The following is a 25,813-nucleotide window of genomic DNA, read 5'->3' on the forward strand; positions in this document are numbered from 1 at the left end:
CAATCTTCTAAGCACATTAAATATTTTCAAATAACAGTCAGAACCTTTAAAGTGGATGCAATTATTGTCATCCCTGTAAACATGGGCAAAACAAGGCAGAGAGAAATCGCTCAGTGAGGTGGTGGTGTACCTCAGTCCAACAGCTCTTTCAGCCAATTTTCAGAGAATGTTACACCATCTCTAAGCATTTGTTGCACTAAAATAAGTACATAAGTATTTTGCAAAAATTTGTTTCTAAGTGTGGAAGTCAGCAAACCACGAACTTTGAATTCCCTAGCGAACAGTGTGCATTTCAGGTTGCCTGTTTGAGTACTTGGTCTGACAATGTGTTATATATAACACACACCCCAAAATTCTGAATTAGTATTTTTTTAAATTCTATATTTCAACTTAGACAAGGTCGCCCTACTTCCAACTTGTTAGCAAAGTTAAATAATAATTAAAAAGATAGCTAACTTTAACTGTGGGGAATAACTCTTAAGTAACTATCCTTTCATGAGACAAAGTTTTATACTGGAGCACCCGTGAGGTTTGTGCTGTGCTAACTTGCCTTTTTACATCATTTTAGGAACTGCTGAGGATAAGAGTGCTCCACAGCTTCCCCAGGTCACAGCAGATATAACAAATGATAACATTTGGATGGGCAAGGCTACTTCAGGCTCAAGGCCACGGGCCACGGCCTCCTGTCTTGTGAGCTGCCCTAAGGCCTTAGGAATCCCTATTTGGGCAAACCTGGGACCCATGCTAGCCCGACAAAATGGCTCCGAAGCCACCTTGAGGAGCTCTGGCCTAAAAGAATAAGCTGGGCTGAGATTTGGGGAAACTGAGTAACTTGCTATAGAAACTTACATATTTTTTTTACCCCCAACATCTTGATGATTTATTTCTAAAGAAGGAAGGATCATGTCACAAATTCTAACTACAAAATAAAAATAGTAGATGCGCTAAAAACATCCATTCAAATTCTAAGTAAGTAATCTAACAGCATTTTGAAAGAGTAAAGTCAGATTATAAAATGTATTACTATCATAGTCATTTTGAAGCGTATTCACATGCTTTTACACAGATGATTTCATTAGTCCAGTTATAGATTTTATGATATGGAATAAATACATTCAAAAGAGCATATATCTAAGGACCTGCTACAGTCAGTGCAGAGTAGGGGATTTGGAAAGTGAAAATATATAGCTCATTTGCAATAAGCTGGAATTCTAGCTAAGAGGTATATATATATATATATATATATATATATATATATATATATATATATATAATAAAATATAATAGCAATATATAATAATGGAAGCACAAAGCAAGTTTATAAGGGTTCAAAAAAGAAAGAACACCCATGCAGTTGTGGGAGAAAGAATGCTTAAGTGAGAAGACAGCTTCTAATGGTTTGGGCTCCCAAGGTGCTCCTATTTCAGTAGGTGAAGATGAGGGCCCAGGACACTAGGGGAGTCCAGGTGAACAGGAGGGCAAGCAACAGAGAAAGGACAGAATACGTGCCTCTCGATCCAGGAACCAGAGACTGCGTCTGCTTGGTTGTTTACATACAGAGATTTGCCGTATGTACAAATGAGCCACGGATGAGGACACTACTGTCCCCGGGATCTCAGTATGCATGGAATTGGGCAGGGAACCAGAAGCCACGGAAGTTTTTTTAATGAGCGAGTCACATGATTAAGGCCATGGATAGGGGAGAATCATCAGATAAGAACCTATGTGGAAGAGATTAGATAATGGGGTTGATGTCATAATATGGGTAATGGACATAGAAGACCTGGACTGCACTTTAATCACTCTAATCTAGAGTATTCTATCATTGCATCCTTGAAACAATCCCCTGGACATGTATCATTATCCCATTTAATGTATGAGGACAATGAGGCCCAAGTCAACCTTGGTTTGACCACACCCCCCAGACTTTCCGCTGGAAGGCAGTGACCGGGGGAGGAGAAAGCAGGGCCCCAGGAGGAAAGGCTTGACCCAGGTGGACTCCCCCACTAGGAAAGAGGTTGGAAAGAAAGAGGGAGAACTTCAGACAGAAAAGCTCCCCTGGGGGCATAAGGGTCTCATTTGATACTCCAGTTGGAAAGGTCTCTTAGGTGCCAGTTCTCACACAGGTGACAGCTGGAGAGAGAGAGAAAGCAATCAAAGCACCAGGGGCAGGATCTCAGGGTCATTCATGCTTCAGGATGTGTGAGGGGAGGAAAATAAGTGGGGGTGAGAAATGTCAAGGGCCAACGTTCAGGTTTAGTGTCTTGGGAAAACTTAAACCCCAAAAGGAGTTTACTAATTGCATTAATGTTCATTTTATTCATTAAAAATCATTAAGTGATCCTTAAAATATGTTTACTTTTATTGTCAAAACAATGTGGACTGAAAGGAAGAAATAAAAGACGTAAAATGTGCTGCTTAAATTTTCTGTTTCCATTTGCGAATGATCAGCATTCAGCATCATCAGAATGATTGCCAAATATTTCTAAACTGGTCAAGGTAGAGTAATGTAGGATTACAACAAACTGCTTGTTAAGTTTTTGCTGTGCAGAAGCTGTGAGAGTTTTCTTCCAGCTTCATCTGATGAGCAATCTGATAAGGCGAATTATGATAATAATTATTTCCATAGCAACAGGTTTGAATAGCAGGCCTAGAGTACTATCTGTCATATATACTGATTATGTCAGAGCCCAGTGGTTCTCCCTTAATTCTGCTTCTAACACTGAATTGATTTGCTGTAGAATCTCGGACAGGAGCAGGTCAGGAAGCCCCGGCTTTTCGGGAGGATGGGATGCTTCCCTGGAGATTGGTTAAACACCAGGAGGCCTCTCTCCCTATGGGGTACCTTCAAGTTCTAATTTATTTCCCTACTTTGTAGAATGTATCTGAGGTGACTTAGCAAAAAAAAAAAATAGGACATTGCAGAGGAGAAAAGTCAGTCCCTAGTGCCACGTATGGCCACCACTGGACTCAGTGGTTGGTTTCAGGTGAACGGTTGGTATGAACTGTGTGGGTGTGACATTACTTGCCATGTCCAAAAATGTGCAGTGAAACACTTGCCTTAACCTTTTGAAACTGAACAGGTAATAATATAGTTCCTTACGGGGTATACACATAACATCTGACAGCAAAAATAACAGCAATTCTAATGAAATAGGAGCTTTTTTAAAGTACTAGTGGTGATTAGTCTTGTGGTCTGGAATCAAAAAGTTAAAGCAGGTGCCAACTTGTATGTGAATATTTCAATAGAGACTAGTATGCTGCTTTTTGAAAAATAAATGTATTTATTTATTTATGGCTGCGCTGTGTCTTTGTTGTTGCGCGTGGGCTTTCTCTAGTTGTGCTGAGCGGGGGCTACTCTTCGTGGTGGTACATGGGCATCTCATTGCAGTGGCTTCTCTTTGTTGCAGGGCACGGGTTCTAGGAGCTCAGGCTTCAGTAGTTGTGGCACGTGGGCTCAGCAGTTGTGGCTTGTGGGCTCTAGAGCACAGGCTTAGTAGTTGTGGCACATGGGCTCAACAGATGTGGCTCGCGGGCTCTAGAGCGCAGGCTCAGCGGTCATGGCTTACGGGCTTAGTTGCTCTGTGGCATGTGGGATCTTCCTGGACCAGGGCTCGAACCCATGTCCCCTGCATTGGCAGGAGGATTCTTAACCACTGCACCACCAGGGAAGCCCTATGAATTTTTTTCTCTTTAAAATATGTAAATTTTACACTGACATATTTGGGTTTCCAAGAATGATTACGTTTAACCCTAAAATACGGTGGTCCACACAATTTAGAAGTCTAACTTTTTAACTTGTCTCTAACAGAGACAAAATATTTATATTGATAGTGATTAATTAATTCCCCACTCCTCCAACTGGGAACTCAGAACTTTAAGTCGATGTGCACTCAGACCCCATCCTCCGCCCTGACACCCAGCCCAGATATTATCCACCTGTGTGTGTATAGTAGCTCAGAGCCTTGGGGGACGGAGCAGTGAAAGCACACTCCTGCTACAGAAGGTCTGTGTCCTGGTGGGGCAGAGCCTCACATCAGACAGGTCCCAGTGACACCCCTCCAGCTCCCCACAAAACAGGAGTACTACTGCTGTACAACTGAGCAGCTCTGCCTAAACCATCCCACTTTGTCTACAGCAGCTAGTTAATTGCCCTATTTTTCTGTTTTATTTTGGTTGAAACAAGAATTGGGTAGGGAGACTTGAAATGCATTGTCTGTATTTTCATTATGAACTGACTCCAGAAACAATCCCTTCTTATTTATGTGTGAAGAAGTGTGAATAAGACAAAATTCTGCAGCCTTATTCAGATGATACCTTAACTTTCAACAGTGGAGCTGAGGTGGAGAACTGTTTCCACCCTTCGTGAGTTTTATCACTAATATTTATTTAGTTATTTAGTTACTTACTTACTTACTTATACTCGAGGCTGGTGCAACCCAAGAGGTAATCTGCAGCATCATCACCATCATCTGGGAGCTTGTTAGAAATGCAGATTCCCAGGCCTGGACCAGACCTACTGAATCAGAACCTTGTGGCAGAGGACATTGGCTCATGAATCTCTGTCTTAACAAGCCCTCTGGGGGCATCCTTGGTGGTTCAGTGGTTAAGGCTCCACGCTCCCAATGCAGGGGGCCCAGTTTGATCCCTAGTCAAGGAACTAGATCCCGCTTGCCACAACTAAGAGCTGGTGCAGCCAAATAAATAAATAAAATAAATATTAAAAAAAATAATAAAAAAATGAAACAAGCCCTCTGGGTAATTCTTTTGTACTCTAAAGTTTGAGGTGCATGTATCTTTTTTAATTATAGACTTGTCTGTATATACGCCTAGGAGTGGGGTTGCTGAATCATATGGTAGTTCTATTTTTAGTTTTTTGAGGAACCTCTATACTGTTTTCCATAGTGGCTGCACCAGTTGACATTCCCACCAACAGTGTAAGAGGGTTCCCTTTTCTCTACACCCTCTCCAGCATTTGTTGTTTGTACACTTTTTAATGATGGCCATTCTGACCGGTGTGAGGTGATACCCCATGGTAGTTTTGGTTTGCATTTCTCTAGTAATTAGCTATGTTGAGCATATTTTCATGTGCCTATTGGCAATCTGTATCTCTTCTTTGGAGCAATGTTTATTTAGGTCTTCTGCCCATTTTTCAAATGGGTTGTATTTTTTTGTTGTTGTTATTGAGTTGTATGAGCTGTTTGAATATTTTGGAAATTAAGCCCTTGTTGTTCTCATCATTTACAAATATTTTCTCCCAGTCTGCAGGTTGTCTTTTTGTTTTGTTTATGGTTTGCTATGAAAAAGCTTGTAAGTTTGATTAGGTCCCATTTGTTTATTTTAGCTTTTATTTCTATTGCCTTGGGAGACAGACCTAAGAATACACTAGTATGACTTATATCAGAGAATGTTTTGCCTATGTTGTCTTCTAGGAGTTTTATGGTGTCACGTCTTATATTTAAGTCTTTAAGCGATTTTGAGTTTGTTTTTGTGTATGGTGTGAGGGTGTGTTCTAACTTCACTGATTTACATTGAGCTGTCCAGCTTTCCCAACACGACTTGCTGAAGAGATTGTCTTTTCTCCATGGTGTATTCTTGCCTCCTTCATTGTAGATTAATTGACTGTAGGTGTGCAGGTTTATTTCTGGACTCTCTATTTCTGTTCCATTGATCCATATGTCTGTTTTTGTGCCAATACCATGCTATTTTGATTGTAGTAGCTTTGTAGTATTATCTGACATCTGGGAGGGTTATGCCTCCTGCTTTGTTCTTTTTCCTCAGGATTTCTTTGGCAAGTGTGGGTCTTTTATGGTCCCATATGAATTTTAGGATTATTTGTTCTATTTCTGTGAAAAATGTCATGGGTAATTTGATAGGGATTGCATTAAATCTGTAGATTGCTTTGGGTAGTATGGCCATTTTACCAATATTAATTCTTCCAATCCAATAGCATGGGATATCTTTCCATTTATTTGAATCATCTTCAATTTCCTTTATTAATGTTTTATGGTTTTCAGCATATAAGTCACCTCCTTGGTCAGTTTTATTCCTAAGTATTTTTTTAATGTGATTTTAAAAGGGATTTGTCCACTAAATTTTGAGAAGCACAGCTTGGGCAATATCGAGAGGCACTCAGAGAAGGTAGGAGCCCAAAGGAAGCAAGCATGGTGATGCTTTCTTTCTACTGAAGGAAAATTACTCAGAAACGAGATGAACGGCTCTCTTGGTCTTCAAAGAAGACATAATTCTGCTGGGGAGCAATCTTGCAGAAACAGTCACTCCAGAGGGGTGGGGGGCTGTTGAGAGCTTAGAGTCAGCACATTACAGGGGGCCAAATTCCAACACAAATGCATCCCAATGTGCAAGACAAGTCTGAGCCCACAGCATCACTGCTGACTTCCCTTGGGATGAACATCTAGAGTTCAGTATCCCAATAATTGCTCCATCTCTGGTCTAAGTTGATGTTACCATGCACATTTATGGTATGGCACACTTACTTCAAAGTTTTTCTCAGAACATTTAACCTACAGGCTTCACTTACCACTTGCAGACAAAGCAATGGTGACTCCAAAAAGGACATTTTATGTATAAATTAAGTGTAATGTCTCTCTGTGAATGGCAGTTTCCAATTTAGCAACTAATGACTAAAGAGTCATACATCCTATAATTGGGCTCTGGAAAGAGCAAACCCTTCCCTGGGAGCAGAGCAGGGAGGCCCTGGGAAGCCTGGGCTAATGTAGGCCAATCACCAGTAACTCTGCTTTCTGAATGATATTAACCAGTGGAATACTGGGGGAAAAAAACAACCAAACGAAAGATTAAAAATAGTATTTTTTCACATTGTAGCAACATAACATAATTAGGGGAGCTATTAACTTTCTACTATTTTAACCCTCAAAGCCTGGGTATACAATAAGATTGAGATCAACGAAATCATTACTTGGTGGGGTTGACCAATTTAAAAATTGGGCAACTTAATTATCTCCTTTGTAGCTACTCTATTCTTTAACTAGCGGTATTTAAAAAAAGTAATAATATAATTTTTTAATCCCTCTAATTCTCTTTTCTTATGAAGACAGGGGCATCATTGATGCCCTTTTTAATACTTTCATTTTATCTATTTACCAGGAAAGAAATATCCTAATCTTGATGGGAAAACATTTTTTATTTTCCATTTTTATTAGATGCCATAACAGCTTTTGATTAAACCCAGATGACTAATCATTATTTTTATTAATTATCCAGACAAAGATGTGCATATATTACATTTCTCCTTCCTGATAACTGAGGGTCTCTTGGAAAACTTGATTAATTTGTGTTGTATCCAAATTAAGTGAAGCATACAAATAAATACTAGTTTATTTGCTTCCAGCAAGAGGAAGAAAAATTAAGAGAGAACAGTACTAAAAATAATACTAGAAAAAAACGTTGTTTCAGAAGAGACATTTGTTCAGGCTTTATCACTGACAAAATGAGAAAAAATGCCTTAGCAACTCTTAAGATAATTTGAAAGTTTTCTCAATTTATATTGTCAATGTGTAAATTTGGAGCAATCTAATGGCAGAAATTAGGAAACCTATGCTCTAATCATAAAGGAATATATATTAACTACAGAGAAACAATTGTGTGGAGTTGAAAAGCCAATATATAAATCAAGTCCACCGTGGAAAACTGATTATTTATAAATCCCACTTTCTTGATAAAATAATCTGGGGATGACATGGCTGTGCACTGAAAAGTTAAAGGATAAATATTAAAAGTAAAAACCTCCTTTATTTTGATAAAATTTCTATACTCTACAGAGGCAGAAAGCATATTTGAAATTGATAGTCACATATAATTTTTAATGGATAATGTGATTTGTATGAAGGTGCAAGATTAGGATATATGTTCAAAAGCTTGGTACATATATTTATTTTTTTACCCCTGTATAAGCACTAATTTGTGAATTGTTTAACTGATTCAATAATTCATTTTAATTCAAAAATGTTATTTACGTACATGAGGGGATTTCAAATCATATTTTTGAAAAGAGAAAAATGAAAATGTTACGGTTAATACCAAAATTATATATATATATATATATAATCTAAAAAGTGTTTACAGTTTTATATGATAATTTTTCAATCTCCCTGTAAGCACGAAAGCCAGCGAATAAACCTAGCCAATAAGGTATAATATCTTTTTTGTAAATAGATATGTAAAATGTTTTCCAAACAGCAGGTGGCAATCTTTATAAAGCTGATTGCAAACACCAGCATCTTACCTCTATATATGCAGATAAAAGTCAGTTTTAAAGGACCAATTAAGAATCTTGGCACGCTCAGACTAGTTCAGATAACTTCAGATATTAAAAGGGTCTTATTTAGTCATGCCTACTGTTCCAGTGAAATTTCTCCCTGGGCAAAAGAAATGTTTTTGTTAATACTTCTTAATTCTTATGCAGCACAGTAGAAATTTCATGATGCTAATCTGTATAGGTTTCCTTCTAAACAGAGTCCTGCATGCTGGTTACTTCTTATCATTCTGGATTCATATGGCCTTAAGAATTAGCAAAACTAATTTTAGATCTTTTTTAAGAACTAAGGAAATACTACTAATATACTGCTATCCTTAGAGTCCAGTTTCTGTTGCTATTAGTGTTGAACCATGAAAAGTCTTTAGAACCCTAAATTTGGAGAAATAAAAAGTTTTGATCCCTGGATAGCTCTTAGAATTCCTTGGTTTTTCTAAATCCCAGTAATTATGTTACATAGAGACAGAAATCCATAGTTTCCTGAACTGAAAAGGAATCTCAAACAGCTGAAGTCACCACACCCACTAGGACCAGATAGCCCAAGATCTGCGAGCTTGCCCACAAGAGTTACTAGTGGTAACAAGGGCTGTAACTGGGTCTTCAGATTCTCTAAGTTCAGAACTTTATACCCAACTATGAAGTTTTTAAATTCCATGCTATTAGCTTTTCCAGCATGTTTATAAAATGTTGCCAATGGTATCATTCTAAAATCCGAATTTTCACTTATTTATTGAGTCTTGAGTGTGTCAATAGTATTTTATGAAATGTACACACACTTAGGAAGGAGTCTTTGTTCTAAATGAGCTTTTAAAATATATGACCTATAATATAATATGATTTATACTCTGGGCAATTTCTGACCTTTTCTTTTTTCTATGCTCATATGTAAAATCCTCCAATGTAGCAATACTTCCATTTTTTCACTATGAATTAAGGCGTGATGCTGTTATAAAGTGAGTTCCTCACAGGAATTTCCTTTTACAGTGGGACTGGGGCAAGGGCTAGTAAACTGGGGTGTCCAAGGTCACACATCAGGATGGATTAACAGCAGAATTTACAAGTTTCTGAGTTTCAACCTCGTCTCTTTATTTCCTTACTAATCTACCTCACACTGATGTCTCTATATTTCTAGTAAAATAATCTAAGGCAGGGGCTTCCCTGGTGGCGCAGTGGTTGAGAGTCCACCTGCCGATGCAGGGGACAAAGGTTCATGCCCTAGTCCGGGAAGATCCCACATGCCGTGGAGTGGCTGGGCCCGTGAGCCATGGCCGCTGAGCCTGCACGTCCAGAGCCTGTACTCTGCAACGGGAGAGGCTACAATAGTGAGAGGCCAGCGTACCACCAAAAAATAATAATAAAATATAATAATCTAAGGCAACTTGTTTTGTGTTCTCAGTAAACAAATATTTCATAGAGAGAGTGAAAAAAAACAGTACCCCAACCTAATTTCAAAAATTTCTAGCCGTGTTATTGTTCAACATGCCTACTTTGGTGTTTTTACACTTTTCATTGTCATTTTTCAGAAAATAATTTAAAAATGTATAGAAGACACAGTCTATGACACATAAGCAGACAAAACCTCATACATTATGGAAAGAAGAAAACTGCCACTTATTATTAGCAATACTTCCATTGAGGAAATACGGCCTTTAACCAATGACAATGTTTTTAATCCTTTCTTTTTTCCCCCAGGTACCAAAGTGTTTCCCTGGGGACGATATGAGCTCACTCACCAGGACATCGCTGCTCGCTGCATCTTCTCACTTCCTCGCCTGTCCCTTCACACGGCTGCCCGGTCACCGCCACACCCTGGCAGGTCCTCATTCGCCTCTCCCAGCCGCCATCACAGGACTTGGAGCACCCACTCCAATGACCCCACTGATTCCACTGACCATTGGCTGAAAGAAATATGTCAAGATCAGTGTCAGTCATCCAGTGCACACTGCTTTAGGGATTCGAAAATCTGAGGCCCATGACTGTCTGTTCAATTTTTATTAATCTACTGCCATGAATAAAACGGACACAAATATTTAACTTGCTGGTCAAATTTAGAGCATTGTGATGAACAGAAGTTTCTGTAACTTTGTCAGAAGCTGCAAATGGACATTGACCTTTAATTGTAAAGAACATGAGCTCCGTGCTAGATTTCATCAATTTAAACAAAATTTAATGTAATCTCATTAGTTTCATCTAATTTAAGAATCTGTTGAATTTTGTTGCTTTATTCATGTAACATACAGTAGGATGAGCTCTGGTATCACTGGCTTCATTGACTAGAAATGTATAATTACCTGACGATGCCACGACCGTCTGGCATGATTCTGTCACATTATCTAAAGGGCAGGCATCCTTCACATGCAGTCATCTGGCCTCACCTGTGCACTCGGGGTTGTAGCACTCTCTGCTTTCTGCCCAGGGCCCTCTGCATTCGGAGCCCCCGTGGGCAGCTGCAGTACACTGCCGGCTCCTCTGCTGGGTCCCATTCGAGCAGGTCACGGAGCACCGGCTCCAGAAGCTCCACTCCTGCCACTGTCCATCAACTGCCAAAGCAGAAGCAGAGACAGTGTGAGAAGGTCTTCTAGAAGAGAGGGCTGTACACAGAGTACACTCATGCCTTTACTGCACTGTACAGATAATGCATTTTTTACAAATTGACGTTCTGTGGTGTCTTGCCTGGAGCAAGCCTACAAGTGTCATTTTCCAACAACATTTGTTCACTTTGAGCCTTTGCATCACATTTTGGTAATTCTGGCAATAACTCGAACTTTTTCTTATTATATTTGTCATGGTGATCTCTGATCAGTGACCTTTGAGTTAATATTGTCATTGCCTTGGGGAACCAGGCACGTATAAGACAGGGAACTTAACAGAGAAATGCTGTGTGTGTTCTGACTGCCCCACCCATTGGCTGTTCTCCCATCTCTTTCCCTCTCTTCAGGCCTCCCTGACACAACAATAATGAAATGAGGCCAACTAATAACTGTACAATGGCTTCTAAGTGTTCACGGGAAAGGAAGAGTCACGCATCCCTCACTTTAAATCAAAAGCCAGAAATGGTTAAGCTTTAGTGAGGAAGGCATGTTGAAAGCTGAGATAGCCCAAAAGCTGGGTTTCTTGTACCAAACAGGTAGCCAAGTTGTGAAAGTAAGGGACAAGTTCCTGAAGGAAATTAAAAGTGCTGCTCCAGTGAACACACGAATGAAGAAAGTGAAACAGGGTTATTGCTAATATGAAGAAAGCCGTAGTGATAAGATAATTCATGAAGGTGGCTACTCTAAACAACAGATTTTCAATGCAGACAAAACAGCCTTCTATTGGAAGAGGACACCACCTAGGACTTTCATAGCTAGAGAGGAGTCAATGCCTGGCTTCAAAGTTTCAAAGGACAGGATGACTCTCCTTTTAGGGGTTAATGCAACTGGTGACTTTAAGTTGAAGCCAACGCTCATTTATCATCTGAAAATCCAAGGGCCTTTAAAAATTATGCTGAATCTCCTTTGCCTCTGCTCTATAAATGGAGCAACAAAGAAGGAGACATGATGCACATCTGTGTACAACATGGTTTACTCAATATTTTAAGCCCAATTTTGAGACCTACTGCTCAGAAAAAAAGATTCCTTTCAAAATATAACTGCTCATCAACAACGTACCTGGTCCCCCAAGAGTGCTGATGGAGATGGACAGTGAGATTAATGTTGTTTTTCATGCCTGCTAGTCATTTTGACTTTCAAATCTTATTAAGAAATACATTTTATAAGGCTATAGCCAACATAGACAGTGATTCCTCTGATGGACCTGGACAAAGTCAATAGTAAACCTTCAGGAAAGGATTCAGCATTCTAGATGTCATTAAGAACATTCATGATTCATGGGAAGAGGTCCAAATAGCAACATTAACAGAAATTTAGAAGAAACTGATTCCAACCCTCATGGATGACTTTGAGGGGATCAAGACTTCAGTGAAGGAAGTGACTGCAGATGTGGTGGATATAGCAAGAGAACTAGAATTAGAAGTGAAGCTTGGGGAACTCTTCTTAATATTATGTAACAACCTACATGGGAAAAGAATTAGAAAAAGAATAGGTACATGTATATGCATAACTGAATCACTTTGTTGTACACCTGAAACTAACACAACATTGTTAATCAACTATACTCCAATACAAAGTAAAAAGTTAAAAAATAAGTAAAAATAAAAGTAAGGGAACATAGGGACTTCCCTGGCAGTCCAGTGGGTAAGACTCCCTGCTCCCAATGCAGGGGGTCTGGGCTCGATCCCCGATTGGTGAACTAGATCCTGCATGCATGACACAACTAAGAGTTCACATGCTGCAACTAAAGATTCCGCATGCCGAAACTAAGACCTGTTACAGCCTAAATAAATAAATATTTTTTTTAAAAAGTAACATTAAAAAAATAAGGGAACATAAAAAAAAAGAAAGAAGTGGAGTCTGAAAATGTGACTGAATTGCTGCAATCTCATGATAAAACTTGAAGGGATGAGGAGTTGCTTTTCATGGACAAGCAGAGAAAGTGGTTTCTTGAGATGGAATCTACTCCTGGTGAAGATGCTGTGAAGACTGTTGAAATGACAGTAAAGGATTTAGAATATGACATAAACTTAGTTGATAAAGCAGCACAAACATTTGAGAAGATTGACTCCAATTTTGAAAGTAGTTCTGCTGTGGGTAAAATGCTATCAAACGGCACTGCATGCTACAGAGAAATCGTTCATGAAAGAAAGAGTCAATCCATGTGGGAAACGTCACCGTGGTCTTATTTTAGAAACTTCCCCATCTGCCCCAACCTTCAGGAGCCATCACCCTGATCAGTAAGCAGCCACCAGCATGGAAGAAAACGCTCCACCAGCAAAAAGATTACAACTTGCTGAAGGCTCAGATGATGGTTAGCATGTTTTAGCAATAACATATTTTAAAGTCAAGGTTTGTACATTGTATTAAAGACACAATGCTATTGCACTCTTAAGAGACTACTGTCTAATGTAAACATAATTTTTATATGTACTGAGGAACGGAAAATTGGTGTGACTCACTTTACTGTGATATTCACTTTACTGAGGTGATCTGGAACTGAACATGTGATATCTCTGAGGTGCCTGTACAAGATAAAACTAACCTTGAAGATGAGTCCCGACCAAGAGGCTCTAAATGAGTGCAGTTAGATTTTATTGACCCCCAAACAACTATTACCTGATTCTGCGCTTCTATTTACTTTATGTGTCTGGTATCTCTTTTTATTGACCACTCAACAAGCCAAGACCTTGATCTTGGAGATGGGTACAGGGATCAATTAACACAATAAATAATGACCAGTAACTCACAGAGCTCATATTTTAGAAAAGGAACCCCTAGAATGAGTTAACTAATTAATTCCATGCTAAATAAATTAATTCTACAGCATTGTTGCAAAGGATAATTTCAAGACACTGTGAGATAAGGGTTTACAGAGCCTGAGGAGTCTTCCCAGACAAAGTGAGGTTTCAAGTATGCTTGAATGATAATAGGAAATCCCTACACAAAGATACACAAAGATCCTGGGCAGGACTGAATGGAGGGCATTGTGAACAGCATCCAGAGAGCCAGGTGAATAACTACACAGAGGAGTTTGGGAAGAAGATAGAGGTCAGATTTTGCAAATTTTTGGTCAACTGTGTTATGGATTTTGCCTATTTTTCACAGATCATTAAGAAGCCATTGGAAAAAAGAAAAAAAAAGAAGAAAACAAAGAAAAAGAAGGAAAAAAGAGAAAAGGTAAAAGAGAAACTTAAAAAAAAGAAGCCATTGAAAAATTTCAGTAGGATCCTCTGATCATATCTAATGCAGGGTAGAGAAAGAATCACGGGAGACGGTGAGAAGGGTCTGAGCTGGGATGAGGAGGAAGTACCAATGGTGCATCCTGGGGAGATCAGGGCCACACGGGAAGGACTGTGAGTGGAGAGAGGACCAAAATGACGTCCAGGTGTCTGGTGACCAGAATGGAATATAGATGGTTGAATTTGTCTTTGGAAATTCAAATTGAGATACATTTATTTATTCACTCATTCGAATGACTATTAAGAATCTCTTAGTCATCAGACTCTGTGGTAGGTGTTAACAAGAAATATAAGAATTTGAATTCCAACCTCAAAATTAGGATAACAGTAAAAGAAGTACTACACATACAAATAAGTAAATGAAAAATTAAGAGCAATACATCTTAACATAGCAATGAAGACTTTCAGAGAACAGATCACACCTACTTGGGGAGTAATTATGATTTCGATAATTTAGACAAAAGAGACAGCATTCATGAAGGTATAATCCCACAGGCCACAAACTACAAGGGAGCAAAGGAATAAGGCAAAAATATTTACCTAATTTAGAAGGCATAAACTAGCATATAAGTGTTATAAATGCACTAGGATATGACTCTCTACTTTTTCCAATATCATTCCATGGCTCTTGGTCGATTTCATTACAGCGAAAGACAGTTCACCATAAATCCAAAGTTCCAACATTAACTAATGCTGCTGTGAAAACCCACCTAAACGAGAAAGCCTGGCAGAATAGGAGTGAATACTTTCAACCTAATTTCAGGTCTTGATGGTAGCTGTTAAAAAGAAGCCTGTTTAATATGTGTCTAGCGGTACTTAATAAACACTTTGTGAGATGAAAAATCACAAAATGCCAATTTAATCATCCCATTTATGTAATTTTAGCACCTCACTTTATTAAAATTATCTGACACAATCTTATTTGCTATGTAATCCATTTGCCAGACTAAAAAGTCTAGTGAATCAAGAGGATGATATAAACTATCCATTTCCTCTGTATGTTGGCTTTGAAGATGAAAGTGTTTTTCATTTCAGAATTTTGCTTTTCAAAGGTAACACTTATTAAGTTTGCTTTCGAGAAGAATGGTTAAAAAAAAAACATTCATGCCTGCAGCATATGTACCATCTATTTGGCAAAAGAATATACAGGTATTCAAATTTTTGAGAACATTCAGAAAGCAACACATAAACTAAGATGAATTAAGGAATGCCAATCAGTTTAGTGCTCAGTGGGCAGAATAAAAGAATATCTCTTTTCCTTAAGAATTCTGGTTTGAGGTAAACTTTTAGCTTTTTTTTTTAATGAATATAATAGCTACACACTCACTGCAAAGAACAGAGGGTTAGTGTCTGGCTAGGAAGATGAGCACGTGGTAATGACTGAGTCAGAGGTGGAATCAGAGAAGATAGTTTGGCAGGGGGCTGTATTATGGATGAGGAAGGAAGAAAGACCTTGCCTAAGAGAGATTAGGAAAAATATTTGTGAAGTGTTTTGCTCAGAAGGCTTTTTTTGAAAGAAGACTTTGCATCACCATTGTTAAAATTTTTTAAACATTTTAAATCCATACATTTGTAATATTAGTTCAGTCCTTTCTGCCAAAGTACACATTTTCTGTTTGGGCTAAAGTTCAAGAATGAGTTAAATTAGATATTTGAGGGAACTTTTGAGGTTCACCACCACCATAAACATCAACAAAACATATTTTAGATATGAACAGTTTTATTTATAAATCAGTTACAGAAATAAATAACAATGAAATTGAAGATGTATCAAGTGGATGTTTTTGACGTTTTATTTTACACTGAGAACTATAAGTTTCTTTTACTGAACATTCACTGCACCAGTATGAAAGAATGGACTTGACAATGTAACTGATTGGATATTTTTAAGAAAGAGCAAAAATCCAATATTCCTTTAGTGTGTTATAAAGTGTGGTAAGGCAAAGTTCCATTTCCACTGTGAAAATGGAAAATTGAGAGGTTAGAAAGAGAGGGGTATGTGAATTTAATTTAAAAGATTAGACAATTGACTTCTATGTACATGAAAGAGTTTCTTTAGTGCCAAATGTGGAACGTTGTTTTATTTTATGTTTTTTGTTTGTTTCTCATCCTAGAATTAAAAAAAAATCATTAATTATGTTCTGGGGGGAGGGATAAATTAGGAGTTTGAGATTAATATATATACACTAATATATATAAAATAGGTAAACAACAAGGACCTGCTGTATAGCATGGGGAACTATACTCAATATCTTATAATAACCTACAAGGGAAAATAATCTGACATAAAAAAGATATATATGCATATATAATTGAATCACTTTGCTGTACACCTGAAACCAACTATATGTCAATAAAAAATTTAAAAAAGAAAACAATATCGCTGAAATCACCTAAACCAAAAAAAATAAAAATATAAAAGATCTTTCAGGAAATGGTAGTGTCATTTTACTGAATGGGAAAAAGTAGAGGTTTTTGAGAGGTGGAAATTAAGAGTTCTGTTATGGGCATTTAAGCATTTCCTAGTCTGAAATAATGCATATTAAATGTTGGGATTAAAACCAATTATCATATGATACACCTAAGATTTCTATTTCATAACCTCTTGTCTAGGTACCACACAAGACATGAAGAGACTATTTTTCTTTTTCTCTGATGCTTAACTGGGATCCAGAATGGTGCCAAAGATCCTTCTCCTTCAGCTGCATTCAGGTTTGCTCTCAACCTGGGTGAGTACGGAGGCAAGAGACCACCAAGGCCCTCCCCACCCTACCACCCACCCAGATATGACTGCCTTCCACACTTACAGGGAGAACCCCCAGACTCACTGCAAAACCACAAGCTTGAAAACACCTCAAAGCTGTCTTTCTAGACCAGTGTTCCTACTGAAGGCTAATTAGCACCTTGTCATTTTGTCAGAAAAGTGTTCCCAATGATTTGGGGAAATGTAAACATTCCCAAACTGGCTCCTCTGTACTCCTGAGTAAAGATGCACAGAGCATCCGCACTGTGACCTGTCTTGTTCTGTTAGACTCAGGGGAAGCTGTGCTGATAAAGACCCACCCAGCTCTGCTCTCCTGGAACGTGTAGTCTGAGGGGCTGTGGTGGAGACAGATGATGATAAACAAGCAAACAAATGAGTGAACAATAGAGTCACAGCTGGAAGTGTTCTGAAAGCAGTGTGACCACAGGAGAGCTTAGTCCCTATCACTAGAAGAAGCCAGAAACATAAGGTTCTGTGGAAGGCTCTACCCAATTGAGGTCTTGAGGTCTAGAAAGTTTTGTGTATTCGGGGACAGAGACAAGCCTGGTCGCTCGTGGGGCTCATGAAGAGGGGGACGCAGCAGGAGGTGGGTTTGGAGGGTGAGCAGAAGTCCGATCCTGGAGGGCCCGGCGGGCATGGGGCCAACAAGGTGAGGCACCACGAGAGGACTTTAAAGTAGGGAAGAAATGTGACATTTTAACCCTTCATTTTGCAGTCGTGTGCAGATTGGATTGCACAGAGACAAGAATGGGTATGGGAGATGTTGGGGACTAGAGTGTAGACCAGACATGGGTAAATGGTAGAACCTTTTACTGAATTGGGTTAGAGTAGGTTTCAAACAGGTCCGCGGGTACACAGTCCTGAAATAAGAATGTCTGTTTGGGACACATTGAATTTGTGATGCCGTTATAGACCTAATGCAGGGAGTCCTACTCTGAATAGACTTTGTTTAAAGCTGTATCTCCCAAATTTATTTAAAAATCAATCCTCTCTCCCCTCTTTCCCTTTTTTTTCCTTTTCATGGGACACCATTTGGTAAACATCATATTAGAGGACATAATTTCTTCCATGATAGGCAGTCAGGTTAAGAATCAGCACTGTCTTTTCATTTCCATCATAAGCATTTGCAGTTGGATTTTGCCAGTGCTATTTTTCAATTTACAAACTCCAAATGCCTATTTCTTAACGAACCATCCCACAAAGGTGACTAAGAATAGAGAATGCAAGGCTGTATTTTGAAGCTAGGAGGACGCTGAGATCAGCCTGTCCTACCTTCACATAACGTGCTTGCTTATACAACAGTGTCACTCTGGGGACGCAAAGTTTTTTACAGCAATATGACACATGACCAGATTTTTCTGGACCCAGAAGAATTAAAATTGCAATGGTTAAAACATTAGATTACTGGAGTTTGCTATGTTAAAAAAAAAAACTTCTTTCTGCAATTGTGTTCACCCGGAAGAAAATCCTGTCTCCGATGTGCAGGGAACAATTCCTATGATACATTTTATCTTATTTTATTATTAAAAAAATATTTATAGTTGATTTACAATGTTGTATTAATTTCTTCTGTATAGCAAATTGATACAGTTATACACATATATACATTTGTTTTTATATTCTTTTCCATTCTGGTTTATCCAAGGATATTGAATATAGTTCCCTGTGACTTTCATACATTTTAATGAAAATAATATGTTTCAGTCTATTTTCTCATCTTGACCAATAACTCGTGACACTATAGTATAGGTTGGATAACAATAATCACAAGTTAAAGTCATGAATATTTTGAATACTAAAACCATCATTTCAACAACTGTTCTGGGTTGATTGCTGATGACTTATTAAGTTACCTGTAGGGAGGAATCGGGAGGAGAAGAGTTCTGGTCCCTGACTTTCAGGCTATCTGATTTAGGGATGTCAAAGTTGGAAAGCTCTGATTTTTACTGAATTGGGACTTACCCAGGGAATGGGAAAGACTCCTTTGGGATACAAGACTGAAATGTAGAAGAGCCATATGCTGAAGAGCAAAAACCTATGTTTCTTATTTGCCATTTTAAAATAAATGACAAAAGAGGAAAATCAAAATGAAATATCATTTTTAAAAATTAGAGTTAAGAATAGAAGCAAGTTATCATGGTAAGGGCTAAGAAGGATTTAAAAAAAAGGTTGGTAAGTAAATTAAGACAAAGTTTAAATGAGACAAATATTAAATAGTAAAAGATATCAAGCCAGGATTAAGAAAGACACACTTTTTTAAAAAACTCTCATAAGCTAAGCACTGAAAGATCACCAGAATAATGCTGAAAATATGAAATGACACAAAATGAATACAATTGCCACATAATAGACTAGAATGTTAAGATGATGAAATGCAAATTTTAATTAAAGACCAGGTTAATGAGGCAGCATTTGTGTTTTAAATTATAACATCCTCATGTTGAGACAATCAGGGACCGCTGAACCAAGGTAGGGCAAAGGCTCAGGATCTTTCCACTCTCTGTCATCACAGGAACGTTCCCTGCAGAGGGACTGTGGGGAGGTCACCCTCTCACAAATGCTGAAGGATCAAAATACTAGGACCACAGGAGACTGAAGCCTCTTGCTCTAAGTAACAGATGTTAGGTTCCAGCTGTTTTCCTCAGGACCTATCGTTGGGTGGTTCTTTCCTTCTTCTTAGAGTTTATGAGTCTGCAAATATATCTGGAAACTACAACCTAATGGGATCTGTCTGGAACGGTTCTGGATTCTCAGGAATGAATTTCTCAAATGCAGGACTGCTCAGCCCCACAGACTGAAACGGGCCCTTACGCAGCCACTTCTCCCTAGAACAATCCTAGCCAAAGATTCCCTTTGAGTGTCTGATGAAGGCTATCCATAAGAAATAAAGCTCAAAAACTATCATAATATCCTGAGTTTACTTCACCAAATCCCTTGCTTTTAAAGTAATATTCCCATATAAATCATGATCCTCGACTTTATATTGTTTTATAGTTTTCAAGATACTTCCACCTAATTTTAATCACATAACATTCCTATGATATAGAAGGGTAATGAATACCAGCTCTATTTTAAAAATGAAAGAAGTGAGGAATAGAAAAGAGGAAGAAGTCTCCTAAGTAAATATTTAAAATTAAAGATTGGAAAATAAATACATAAATACATAAGTAAATAAATAAATAAAATTAAGGATTGGGACTAAACCTTTATCCATGTCTTGTGAACTCCAGACCACTGAATCATATAACTATATTCATTTATACATAGCCCCATATATAAATGAAAACTTTTCAATAATTCTTTATTTCAGTCTTCAATCTGTCACTCACTTATTTATCCCTACCTATCCTCTATATTACTTGTACTCTACTTCATAAATATATATCAGAAAGAGAACTGTCAAATCTGAAACAAAGAAGGCCAAACTTAAATAATTGGTTCTTCCAGTCTTCAGCTACTGACAGAGGAAAAAAAAAAAATACTATGAAGTAAAATACTACGAAGAAAATTACCATAGAGCTTGAGGCTTTGAACTAAAAACTTAAGCTTTCATTTTCCCAAAATAATTTAATTTTGGAAAATACAATTTCAATTTTATTTTGCAGATATACATTATATAATTTTAATGGAGGGCCTACCTAGAAAATGAAAACATTCCATATGTCTGTCACTTTTCTTCAGTTGAATATTAATCAACATCAAAAATCGTTAAAAACAGAAGCATCTAAAGTGATCAAATCACCCTGGAGGAGGAATTACCTCCAAGGTGACACCCAGGTTCAGGTCTGACACTTAGACAGACCTCAGTATTGTTGGCTGCTTCCTTGGTGTCACAGCGAGGCTGTGTTATCCCCTGTTGGACCTAAAGTCACCAGAAAACACATTAATAACCAGACAAGGTCACTCTTAGAATGTGATAAAAATGAGGTAAAACAAGATCACTTCATAGACAAAGACAAGGTCCCCGTGGAACACACAATGTTCCAAACATTCTCCTCTCTCAGCTAAGATGAGTGACTCACTTCTTCACCAACTGCATCTGGTCTTCCCTCGTCCTAGATAATTTACGAAGATACCCAATCATAGCATTGTCCCCCTTCCCTGACACCATCAAATGTGGAGCAAAGCCCCACTCTTTTAAACCTTCTGTGAAATCACCCAACACAAGCCCAAACCCTTGATAAATCTTTCCTAACACCCCCTTACTAAGATGCCCTGCAATTCCCTATGTTGATTTCCCCTCACTGCCAAGAGTAACAAACCCAACTTGTTCAACTACAAGTGTCATCCTGATGGACTCTCACTGGAAGACACTGACATGATAATAATACTAGTATTAGAGGGTGTTTGCTAGTTTGCTACCTACCATGGTCCTCTCATGAAGAGGGTATTACTATATTGTCCTCATTGTACAGCTGAAGAAACTAAGGATCAGAGGGGCAACATGCATATGAAAAGATGATATCTAAATTTAAATATGTGTTCCCTTGCAAAAGTCCAAGATCTTTCGCCTACAACAAATTAATGTATTATTAAGTAGGCACAGAAAATATCCTAGAAAAATTTGGATGAGTATTAGAAATTCATACATGTCAAGAAAATCCAATTAATAGTCATCTATTGCATACCACCAGGTACAAAGTTGCATGGAGAGATAAACAGGAAATAAAAGAGCATTTCCTTGTCCTCAAATATATCAATTATGAGCTTGGTGCTCAGTTAGAGACTGCAATGAAAATTCAAAGAAAACAGAAAACATAGGTTGGACTGCCAGCAGTTCTGAGTTTGGTGATAAGAGAAACATATCCTAAACACCCCTGAACACACACATACGTACACACATCCTTCCATAGTATCACACGTAATTATTACTACAGATGAGAAAAAGAGGAAAACGAAGTCCCATCACATTTATGAGCCAGTGATTGAATCGCAGTGAAATCCTTTTGTTGCTCTGTATACCTCTGTCTCACCTCCCCCAACCAACACCAGTCACTGTTCTCAGACACAGTACACAAGTCGGTAACTAGTAACTCAAACTAGGAAATATCAGATCAGATCTACCCTTTCCATCCTTTCTTCTCTCCTTATATGGATCTCAGGCAAGTGGTTTATTTTCACCTCTAAAGAAGTTGGGAGAAAGTTGGACATTGACTAAGGAAAGTATCAGATAAAAATAGGATGCCATTTACTTAGCAGTAGACATCAGAATTTGCATAACTAGAACCATTTCATTATTTAATGTGAGCAATATTCATCATCCCTACATAGTATCCACTTCATTATGGGGGTGATATGTGCTTCCTAAAAGCAGGAAGCTGGGACGCTGCTCTGACATGATCCCACACTAAAACGTCACTGCCCATGACCACAACGTGCATGGTCAAATCTTGCAAAGGTGGTGAGCAGAGACCCAGTTTGTTGTTTTGAATGTTTCCTCTGCTCTATTCTGTTCTTCATTCCACAATCAGCCTAACCAAGGAGAACCAAATGTGGGTCTTGGCCCACTTCTTCATCACTGACAGTTTTCTCATTATAGGTTTTCCCTTAAGAGGTTTTCTTAGGGATCTCAGGTAGGATTGCTACAAGAAATGGAGGTTGAAACCACTTAATATTCAAATTACCACCTCTCATTGAAACTAGAATATATGTATGTGCTTTTCAGAATTGCATTCAATTTTTCACATACTTATTGCTAAATCCTCAGAAGATATTACAAATTTGTTGAGATCAAGGACTATATATTCTTCTCAGTAGAGTCTTACATCTAGTTGATACTTAATAATGCTTTATATTTAGTGAAGGTGCCTGAGATTAGCTATAAGAAATTAGTTCTAATTCTTCTAATATCTAGGAAGAATTTGAAATATTTGTACCAAACATATCTTATATAATTTAAAAACATAATGCCAAAATGTTGAGCAGAGTATAAAAATATATATTTTTTTAAATCATAGCTATAAGAGTTCCCGTTCAGACAGTAAGGTAATTGGGATAAAATATGGTAAGAATTTTATCTTTTATGATGTAACTAAATCCAAGAATGGAAATAACAGAAGTCAGAAACAACATATTTATTAAGTATTCAAGATAGATCCATAATGCTCACTTTATGAGAAAATGTGAGCTAGGCCAGATTTACAATTAGCATAATCATAACTCCCCAAAATTAAAGACCTAACAAAAGAAAGCCAACCAAATTTAAGGGTCTTAGAGTAGCTCCAGTGATAGTATAATACAGGTAAAACACACATGGTTACTACTTGAGTGATAAAGCAAAAACTACATCAACTTAGAAAAATGAGTTTTCTTATCTAAATTGTAACAACTCAGCATCTCTGTGGACTCATCCAAGGTTTTTCCTGCTAGAAAAAATTCATGGAAAGTGGACTATGAAAAACCTGGTTGATACCATTTTACTGTTCAGTGCCATTTTATCTTTGTACTTATGAGGATCAACTGAGGTAAAATAATTAATTAGAAACTAATATATTAAAATATAGTCTATAGTTAGCTATAATTTTTTATTTCCCAGTGTTATCTATTTTTTCACCCTCCACAGAAAAATAAGAGTGAACTCTGGCTCCCCATAAATATCACAGCTCAGCAGTCAAAAAATATTCTAAAATTTGTATAAATTTACTCAAATCTTTGGAAAAAAGGCAGAACATAAATATATATGTGTGAGTCTGTGTGCCTATCTGTATGTTTACAGAGAGATAGAAATAAGACAGAACATCAGTAGATTTTCTGGGAGTGATTTGCAAATAAGGAATCATGATTATTGACACCCCAATATTCATAATACCTGAATACTGAATCATATGAGTTGTGTTAACTATTTGTAGAATTCATAACGTTCTAAAAGTGATGATATTACTCAATACAAGTACTACATATTTACATGTATATTCCTAAGTGTAGCAAGCCAGTAAAAGAGAACAATTAAGCTTGTTAGATGACTGTTGCTTCTCTACATTTTTGGATGTTTTTCAGTCTTCAGATGTTTTAGTTTCTTAAAATTTCCAGAAGAACTTTGAATCACTGCCTTATAATATAGTATATTAACTTGGGGAATTTAGAGGGCAAATGGGACTCAGTGTGAGTTGAATAATGTGTCTGGAGGTTACTACTGGCATCCCAGCTCTGTTGCTTGCATGTAGAACATGTGACAGCATGGACAGGTGAGAAACTCTCCCAAAGAGAAGATGATGCTTATTTATAATGGTCCCATTGTCATTTTTGTTAGCCTCTGCCATTTGCCACTCCTGTCTGTGTCTTCCTCTAGAAGTGTCTTTGCTTTCCCTGGGGAGATTCTATCATTTGTTTGTTTTTATTTTCTCTCATAAATTGCAATCCCCTTCAAGGTGGAGATCAGTCTTTTTCATTTTGTAGGTATCTGTTTTATGTGTGACTGTTTCAGCAATCTAAATAATAGCATTACAAAGACTTCCCTCTGGAGTAATGGGTGGAATTAGCAAAGTCGGGTAAAACAGAATTGAAATATTTTGAAGGAAAACATTTTTAAATAACATAAATACACTCATAATCAGATAAAGACTGTATGTCATTTATGATCTAACCATTTTATGCATCTAGCAGTGAACCTAGAATGTCTGATTTCCTAGCAAATGTCTATCATGCTCACACGTGGTCAAGGGTGCATCCCACTCCTTAGCTGAGTGAGTGTGAGAGAATAACATCAGAAGGATTGCCTCCACACCAGTCTCTCTAGTGCCAATGTGGATGCAACAGTCAATTCAGGTCTTTGGGATGGTTTATAATTTTTCCAGGAGGGAAATCCAATTATAGATAAAATCTTAGTGGGAATCATTAATATTCCTATTTATAGAAATCCAATAAAGGTCAGCATTCATTGGTACTCAGTCAAGGAAATATTATACAAAATTACATATGATAGAATCAAGGAAGGTACCCAATTTTATTTAAGCAAGAACCAATAAGCAAAGGACACATTTTTCAGTGTGACTGAATGAAGGTTGTACTCTTTATATCTCCTAAGTATCCTAGGGACCATACACAGGGACATAAATGCCAAGTTCCCCAAATCCAGAACAGGCTCACCTGGGCAGAGAGCGATATTACAAGGCTTATGATGAGTCTCGGGTCCTTCACACGGCCTTCCCCCATACTGGGGCGGAGTGCACGCCCGTGTTCTTGTTCTTTGGCCTCGACCACACGTGAATGAACACAAACTCCACGGAGACCACTCCTCCCAGACTCCATGGACTGTAATAAAGCAAAGAAGGTTCAACAACAGAAGCAGAGAGGCGAAGTCAAAGATTATTTTTCTTTATAATTAAGAAGGAAACTCATCGAATAGACAAGTATGAAGATATTTTAAAAATTCAATTGAATTACTCTTATTTGTCACAAAATGTAAATTAAGTCAGCAATCATTTAACTAATGGAAAATTGCATGTACCTCTTTTAGTATTTGAGCAATGATTTATGTTATAAACTTTAAATGTTTTTTTTTTTTTTTTAATGGAAATGCCCCTCTCTCCCTCATAGTAAAATAGTCATGAGTTACTTCTATGTAAAAGTAACATCAACTAAATTTCTTAGAGTGATCTTCTGGAGTTAAAATTGCATTTAAATAGATAAGGGTCAATTTAATTCTTCCAACATTTACAAAGTTTCAGGATTAATAAATTTTATGATGTCAGAATGAAAAAAAATCTGAAAATTGATGGTACATATTTTAAACAGCTTTTTGACTTCACATTTTAGAAAGCATATTTTTGCCATTTAAAAAATGTGGGTGTTTAAAGTCACCGTCTTTTGAATAATAGGGAAATTTCAAGAACTCTATCTACTTGTATAAGAACCTCCTCTCTCCCCAGTTTTAAAACGATGGGCAAATATGAAGACCTCTTTCTAATAGCCAGAAAAACAG

At 37.6% G+C, this 25,813-nt stretch overlaps 1 protein-coding gene across 1 annotated transcript in view; it reads right to left on the bottom strand.

Annotated features, from left to right (window-relative positions):
* Positions 1–25,813, bottom strand: part of ADGRB3 (adhesion G protein-coupled receptor B3) — a gene marked incomplete at both ends in the record, with an annotated part of 792,585 nt that overhangs the window by 448,530 nt on the left and 318,242 nt on the right. Inside the window, 3 exons of the mRNA XM_081251355.1 lie at positions 10,030–10,194; positions 10,672–10,836; positions 24,979–25,143. Coding sequence (XP_081107481.1) covers positions 10,030–10,194; positions 10,672–10,836; positions 24,979–25,143 — 495 coding nt within the window. The remainder of the gene's footprint in view (positions 1–10,029; positions 10,195–10,671; positions 10,837–24,978; positions 25,144–25,813) is intronic.

This window comes from Mesoplodon bidens, assembly GCF_964165515.1.
Source record: "Mesoplodon bidens genome assembly, chromosome: 12".
Taxonomy (NCBI): domain Eukaryota; kingdom Metazoa; phylum Chordata; class Mammalia; order Artiodactyla; family Ziphiidae; genus Mesoplodon; species Mesoplodon bidens.